Genomic DNA, 8,353 nt, shown 5'->3' with positions numbered 1-8,353 from the left:
CGAAGAACATGCATGAATCACTAAGGAACATAATATAAAAGGATAATCAAATATATAACTCATAACATTCTAAACATAATCTCATAATACATCGGATCCCAACAAACCGAGCATAGCAATAGCAAGAGAATTACATAGATGCCTTGATCATGTCACTACTAGGAAAAGGGCTATAGATAATATAAACACTAATGACGCACCAGACAAGTGGTGCGCCACTACTATATAGCAGTGGCGCACCATGTGCAGGTGCGCCATTAGTGTGTCCATCACACTAATGACGCACCACACACACGGTGAGGCACTACTAACAAACTTTTTTTTTCCAAAAATACTAATTACGCACTGGGGCAGAGTGCGTCATTACTAGTTAGTATAATTTTTTTGTTTTGCAAAACTACTAATGACATATCACCAACTGATACGCCATTAGTAACCATGGTGTTGTGCCATTAGTAACCTCCCTCGATAAAACAGAGATGGGGAGAAAGGAAACCTCCTTTCCTTCCTTCCCCGTCCCCTCCCCAGTCCTCCGCCGCCGCCACCTTCTTTCTCCACCAAATCCACCAGGCATAGCCAACTCTCTTCTCTCCTCCGCTCATCCTCTGCCTCCGTGACACCAGGAGAAGCGAAACAGAGTACTCCACAGCCAAGAGAGAACCCACACACGCCTCCGGCGATCAGCCGATCGCGATGATGCTGCGCGCGGCGGGGAAGAGGCTACTCTACTTTATACCTCGTAACACATGCAAGAACCCCTTCTTGGATTGTTCCATTTTGAACTTCTTCAAAACTTTGTCAAGGTATGTGCTTTTTGAAAGTGCTATCACGCGCCTTGACCTATCTATATAGATCTTTATGCCCAATATGTAAGCAACTTCTCCCAGGTCCTTCATTGAAAATCTTTTATTCAATTAATCCTTTACGCTTTCCAAAAACTCTACATTGTTTCCAATCAGCAATATGTCATCCACGTATAATATTAGAAACACTATAGAGCTCCCACTCACTTTCTTGTAAATACAAGCTTCTCCAAAAACTTGTATAAACCCGAACGCCTTGATCACCTCATCAAAGCGTTGATTCCAACTCCGAGATGCGTGCACCAGTCCATAAATGGATCGCTGGAGCTTTTATACTTTGTCAGCATTCTCTGGATCAACAAAACCTTCGGGCTGCATCATATACAACTCTTCATTAAGAAACCCGTTAAGGAACGCCGTTTTGACATCCATCTGCTAGATTTCATAATCGAAAAATGCAGATATTGCTAACATGATTCGGACGGACTTAAGCATCGCTACGGGTGAGAATGTCTCATCTTTGTCAACTCCTTGAACTTATGAAAAACCCTTTGTCACAAGTCGAGCTTTATAAACGGTCACATTACCGTCCGCGTCCGTCTTCTTCTTAAAGATCCATTTGTTCTGAATAGCCTTTCGACCTTGAGGTAATACTTCCAAAGTCCATACTTTGTTTTCATACATAGATCATATCTCGGATTTCATGGCTTCTAATCATCTGTTGGAATCTGGGTCCACCATTGCGTGTACATAATTCACAGGCTCATTGTTGTCCAACAACATGATTGACAAGATAGGATTCCCGTACTACTCAGGAGAAGTACATGCTCTTGTCGACTTGCGAGGTCCGATAGCAACTTGATCTGAAGCTTCATGATCACCATCATTAGCTTCCTCTTCAACTGGTGTTGCCTCGACAGAAATTTCTTTCTGCCCTGCGCCACCATCTTGTGGAAGTAGAGGTTCCACAACCTCATCAAGTTCTATCTTCCTCCCACTCAATTCTTTCGAGAGAAACTCTTTCTCAAGAAAAGCTCCGTTCTTAGCGACAAACACTTTGCCCTCGGATTTGAGATAGAAGGTATACCCAACTGTCTCTTTTGGATAACCTATGAAGACACACTTTTCCACTTTGGGTTCCAGTTTTTCAGGCTGAAGCTTTTCGATATAAGCATCACATCCTCAAACTTTTAAGAAATGACAACTTTGGCTTCTTGCCATACCAAAGCTCATATTGTGTCGTCTCAACGGATTTTGATGGTGCCCTATTTAAAGTGAATGCACCTGTCTCCAATGCATAGCCCCAAAATGATAACGAAAAATCTATAAGAGACATCATAGAACGCACCATATCTAATAAAGTACGATTACGATGTTCGGACACACCATTGCGTTGTGGTGTTCCAGGCGGTGTCAACTATGAAACAATTCCGCGTTGTCTCAAGTGAGCACCAAACTCGTAACTCAGATATTCACCTCCTCGATTAGATCGTAGGAACTTGATCTTCTTGTCACGATGATTTTCAACTTCACTCTAAAATTGCTTGAACTTTTCAAACGTTTCAGACTTGTTCTTCATCAAGTAGATATAATCATACCTACTCAAATCGTCAGTGAAGGTGAGAAAATAACGATATCCGCCATGCGCCTCTATGCTCATCGGCCTGCACGGATCAGTATGTATGATCTTCAACAAGTCACTTGCACGCTCCATTGTTCCGGAGAACGGATGATGACGAGATGATGTATATAATTCTCGCTCCTCGTTGGTTACCCCAAGTGAAAGGTTGAGATGTAGTCAGCAGCAAGTTTCCCCTTACATGGAGACTAAGGTTTATCGAACCAGGAGGACTCCTAGGATCAACAAGTAGGTGTCTCCCACCCTGGCGCTAGCAGAAGACGTGGACCTGCACACACATAAATAACTTTGCTCCCAACGAGTACACACAGGTTGTCAATCTCTTCGGCCATGTAGTTTTCAAAGGATCAAATAACAAGCGGGAATAGTAATAGTGATTGCAACGGGAAAGTAAATGAAAGTGGTAAATGATGGAGGTGTAAACAATGGTGGTGATATGGACCGAGTCACATGATGTTCACTAGTGATGTCTCTCTCCAAAAAAGATAAACAACTATGCTTGGGTAAACAAATTACAGTTGGGCAATTGACAGAATTATGAACGCACCGGAATGCTAATTATGCTACTTGAAAGTTAGAGGCTCAATAGTAATGGGCAGTACGCCAAGACAAGTAGACCGTTTATTCATCAGCATCTACTTAATAATCATCCACCTTGAGATATCTATCGAGAACATCTCGCTAGTATTAAGTTGCGAGCCCCACCCAAAGTGTAAACTTAAAGCAACGAACAACTGCATTAACGAACTATGCATAAGGTAAATAATCCTTGCAACCGTGGTCACAAGCACCATTGTTTCCTCCCTGATGGCAACAACACATCCTCAAGTCTCATGTTTCTGTCACTCAAGCTAGACATCGAGGGGCATGAACCCATAATCATGCATAACGCTCCCTCTTGGAGTTACAATCTACTACTCGGCCAAAGCAATAAATAGCAACGAAGAACATGCATGAATCACTAAGGAACATAATATAAAAGGATAATCAAATATATAACTCATAACATTCTAAACATAATCTCATAATACATCGGATCCCAACAAACCGAGCATAGCAATAGCAAGAGAATTACATAGATGCCTTGATCATGTCACTACTAGGAAAAGGGCTATAGATAATATAAACACTAATGACGCACCAGACAAGTGGTGCGCCACTACTATATAGCAGTGGCGCACCATGTGCAGGTGCGCCATTAGTGTGTCCATCACACTAATGACGCACCACACACACGGTGAGGCACTACTAACAAACTTTTTTTTTCCAAAAATACTAATTACGCACTGGGGCAGAGTGCGTCATTACTAGTTAGTATAATTTTTTTGTTTTGCAAAACTACTAATGACATATCACCAACTGGTACGTCATTAGTAACCATGGTGTTGTGCCATTAGCAACCTCCCTCGATAAAACAGAGATGGGGAGAAAGGAAACCTCCTTTCCTTCCTTCCCCGTCCCCTCCCCAGTCCTCCGCCGCCGCCACCTTCTTTCTCCACCAAATCCACCAGGCATAGCCAACTCTCTTCTCTCCTCCGCTCATCCTCTGCCTCCGTGACACCAGGAGAAGCGAAACAGAGTACTCCACAGCCAAGAGAGAACCCACACACGCCTCCGGCGATCAGCCGATCGCGATGATGCTGCGCGCGGCGGGGAAGAGGCTGGTCGGCGCGGCGGCGGCCAGCGCCGGAGATTACTCCTCCTCCGTCGCGGAGGTAACGCTGGGGGCGGTGGCGGCGAGGAGGGGGTACCACGAGCGGGTGGTGGACCACTACAGCAACCCGCGCAACGTGGGGGAGTTCGACAAGGACGACGTCGACGTCGGCACCGGGCTCGTCGGCGCGCCCGCCTGCGGGGACGTCATGAATATGCAGATCCGCGTCGACCAGGCCTCCGGCAGGATCGTCGACGCCTGCTTCAAGACCTTCGGCTGCGGCTCCGCCATCGCATCCTCATCCGTCGGTCAGTGAGCAAAACGCCCCCTCAACTGCTTTCCTCCGCTAGCTAGTCTTCTAGTCTTCTTTATATCGCGTGAATCAAAACACTTGCCTTCATATTCAGGCGTAAATTTAACACTGCACTGAATCACTATGCACCAGACAATAAGAGCTTCATCCGCATCCATTCCGATGCGCTTTTTTTTTACCCTTTTCATGTTGACATGTTAAGCCCAGCTCAAGGGGGTGTCATTCATCCTTACAATTGTTACAGAAATTCGTTGGTTCGCACCCAACTGTAGATATCTGCAAGTATCTGTATTTCATACATTCAGAAATTGACAACTTAAGCTGGACTTCAGGAGTTACTCTTGTTCACAAGACCGCAGTATATATGACCGTGTTGATTGTTTTTTATCCTCATCATCCTCGTCCACGACCGTCAACTGAAGGAACCAGAGCAGGTGAGGGGGTGGCTCTAGGAGTTGGCGGTGTCTCCAGGGCCGTCGAGAGGCGTTGGGTCTAAGGCTTCGTGCCTCCGCGGCCGGGATCAAGCAAGTCAGATGGGAGCCTTCCACGAGCACATTTCTCATGTCCAGGGAGGCCTCCTTTTCGCCGAGCTCCAGATCCATGACACCGGTGAACAACGGCAAAGGCTACCACCTAGCAACTCCTCTTCCCTTGTCTTTCACCCTCTCCAACCCGTCAGTGATTAGTTTCTAAAGTATATGTATGTGCTTTATTTGTTTTAGGATACAGTTGATGATTTAGTTGGAGATGAATGGTTCTTACTAAGATACATCTGTATATGTATGTGCTTTATTTGCTTTGGTTGAAGATATATGTGTGCCTTAGGGATATTTCTAAAGTCAAATTTACAGGTACATATCCCATCAGTGATTATGTATTAATGATTGTTGGCAACTCCTATCTTACTAACGACTCCCCTTGTAGGTAAAATCTGATCAAAACTACTAGACGATCCAAGTGGACAATTATTTCACTTTCAGCTTGTATATCACTGTCCGACCACAGAAAGTTAGATGTCTATATTGCATCCAAAAAGTTGGATGCCAACTATTTACAACACGCCTCTCACAAAAAAAGTATAAATGGATTGGTAACTTAGTCATGGGATTGGTGAGTTTAGTTCACCATCTCTTGAATTGGGTGAATTTCATCACAAGAAAGAAGAAGGAATTGGTAATATTAAACTGGGTGTTATATGATTTCTTAGCTGACATCCTTTTGTTCTTTCTTGTGACTTTTGGAGTTGTTGAACTTGGTCTTTGTTGTAAGTGAATGTCTTGATTAGTAAACTTAGGTGTACTGAATTTTATGTACTCATTTCCTTCTACTGCTTGTTTTTTCCTTCTTTTTCTCACAGTGGTTTGCTGGTGCTCCTCACTAGCTCGCAGGCATCGATTCTGTTGCTGCCTATTCGGCGGACCGAGGTACCCATTCATCACATTCGAGCTTTTAGATTATTTGGTAATCATTCTTCTTCTCTTTCCTGTTCCTTTGGTATCATTTCAGAGACACACTAGAACATGCAAGCATTTCAAAGGATAAGAAATATTTGTCTAAAGTAGAGTGCCCCCTTTAAGTTGGTATATGTACGGTGCTCGATGTGTTAGTTGTGGCCTAAAATATTTGAGTCTTCAAATGTTTTGGACAATTATATATTCAGATGACTCATTGCTAAAATTTTAACTAATAATATGCTCTAAGCTTTCCAGCTACTTTGCTACTTTGGTAGCCGGTTTAATGAGTGCAGCCGCCCCGTGCTCTCTCTCTCTCTCTCTCCGAGGTCGACCCCGGAGAAGCTCAAGCCGCAACGCTAGTCCACGGCGTCGTCGCTGTCGTTGTCGGCAGGAGGAGCCTGGGTCGCTGAGACGGCCGGTTCCCTCTGGCTCTCGTGTCACCGTCCGTCCACCCGTGAGGTCAGTCCCTGCATCGTCGCCTCCATCCTCTTTCGCTGTCACGCATGCCTTCTCCTCCGTTCTCTTGATGTTTTTTTGAGACGAATCATCTGAAAAATGCCTTCACCAAGATCCTGCAAGTCACAGGGGTGTATCCCAGTTCATTCTAGCAGACCCGTACCAGAAGCATGTGCAGAGTGTGTGCCTGCACAGGGCCTCCAAATTTGATTGAATTATCAGTAGTACTGATTAGAGTTTACATGAGAAAATACTACCTTTTACACTTTTTAATGCATAATGAATTTTGTGGTGTTGTTCCTTATATTGGAGCAGACAAAAACAATCTTCATAGGAAGAGGTAGATCAATGGCCAAGAACTCTATCAAGCTGGAGCACCCGCTCGGTTCGTCTCATGTTCTCATGCTCTCCTTTTTTGTTCTGTTCTTATGGAAGTTGTGTTATTATCTCTATTATGCCGTTTTTTCCGTAGATGATAAAATTTTCATGTGAGTTTAGGCGGTTGACTGTACATATTTTAGGAATACTTGCAAACATTTGTAGGAATTCATCAGGAGCTCTTACATGTGTAATAGTACCTTTTTTTGCTTAGAAGGTAGGTAATCCACATGCAGTTTTGGTATCTGCTTTTGGGAAAACAGTTAGCCAAAGCACTCAGAGCTTTAAAATACCTGATATAATGTTCCTTAGGGGAGGATGATGTATAAATGTGGTAAACTGCGATGAGGTTGTGATTATCTTAAAGTTGAGTCTGGTTAGCTGGTAGAAATTCATGTGTATGGTAGTAGGATACGAATTTTTCATCATTGTACCGACCATATCAAGGTATATATTCTAATTAATCTTAGGATTAGGATACTGGCCATCGTGTGTCATTAACCGGCGACTCAGACAGAGGCCTCCTTGGTAGAACTTCACTTATGATTTTTTCTTGGAAGAATAATTTGCTCATGTGGACTAGAGTGAAACCCTGCCAATCTGGACAGACTCCAGGATAGCACCTATAAGGGAGCCTGCAATTTTCGTGCTCTACCCCTGACTGAATCTGGTTCATGGTCCAAGCGTTTTGTTTTGATTCAGGGAGACAATATATCGGTACAATAATCCTATTGTTTCTAGGCGGCTATATGATTCTGTCCGTGACACACTTGCGATCGTAGTAATGAAATCAATGCACTAGTAGGATAAATGCACATCTACCTTTGGAGAGCAGAAAGCTGAACCATTTTTTTCCATTTCTGTGTCAAATGACAAATTGTTGTTGGCACGTCCCTCTTATGGTTGCCTCTCACTGGATGCCTCCAGTTCGGCATAGGTGGTTCCCCTCCCCCTTCACGCTCCACTTTCTAGTGTTTTGATTGTGAGAAGCCAAAGTATACAACACACCTAGTACATAGAATCTGTTATATATTAAAAATACATGATGGTCTAACCAGAAAAGGATACAATTAGAAAATTTCATAAAAAAGCAAATCATCTAGCAGTTAATTTGGTGGATCTTCTTTCAATCAACTAAGTATAACCATTAGATTGTCGTAACTGCACCCAAGTTCAATGACTGAGGGGCCCATATTATTTCATTATTTGATAGATGTACCAACTCAAACACCACACATTTTGATATATTTCATAACCTTCATATTTTGTCTCTTGTTTTATACCTCCAGTTATCCGATACATCTTGTACCAACTCAGACACCACACATTTTGTTTCATCTTGTAGGTTGCCACGCGGATGCTCTTTGGACTACGATATGGACATGAAGGCATTTATTTTAGTGCCAAATATTACTTACTAATGCCCGCAAAGTATCGTTGTGTATTATATTTGCTATGGAGCTATGTATGTATGGATGGTATGGAACTATATGTATATATGGATGCTATGGAATTTTGGATGTATGGATGCTATGGAATTTTGATATATGGATCATGAAATTTGTTATGCAACTTTGCATATATGTTAGGTGTTGTGGATGAATAAAACTATTGGGCACATATTATGTATTATATATTTGATATATATGTTATGTG

The 8,353-nt window shown here is 43.0% G+C and overlaps 1 protein-coding gene across 7 annotated transcripts; it reads left to right on the top strand.

The window, feature by feature from the left end:
• The first annotated feature begins 487 nt into the window (after window positions 1-487).
• Window positions 488-8,134, top strand: LOC123424771 (iron-sulfur cluster assembly protein 1-like). Of its 7 annotated transcripts, XM_045108454.1 has the most exons (6): window positions 488-719; window positions 4,103-4,404; window positions 5,767-5,833; window positions 6,119-6,322; window positions 6,635-6,704; window positions 8,043-8,134. In XM_045108454.1, the coding sequence occupies exons 1-5, from the start codon at window positions 694-696 to the stop codon at window positions 6,651-6,653; spliced, it is 618 nt and encodes a 205-aa protein (XP_044964389.1). In that variant the 5' UTR covers window positions 488-693; the 3' UTR covers window positions 6,654-6,704; window positions 8,043-8,134. The 7 variants fall into 7 exon arrangements, with proteins under 7 accessions (XP_044964389.1, XP_044964388.1, XP_044964393.1 ...); XM_045108453.1 differs by lacking the exon at window positions 488-719 and having other exon boundaries at window positions 3,871-4,404; XM_045108458.1 differs by lacking the exons at window positions 488-719; window positions 6,635-6,704; window positions 8,043-8,134 and having other exon boundaries at window positions 3,871-4,404; window positions 6,190-6,322.
• Window positions 8,135-8,353: the final 219 nt, after the last annotated feature.

Source organism: Hordeum vulgare, chromosome 2H, assembly GCF_904849725.1.
Source record: "Hordeum vulgare subsp. vulgare chromosome 2H, MorexV3_pseudomolecules_assembly, whole genome shotgun sequence".
Lineage (NCBI taxonomy): Eukaryota > Viridiplantae > Streptophyta > Magnoliopsida > Poales > Poaceae > Hordeum > Hordeum vulgare.
Note: the sequence above shows the minus strand (reverse complement) of the source record. Positions and strands in the feature narration are given on the sequence as shown.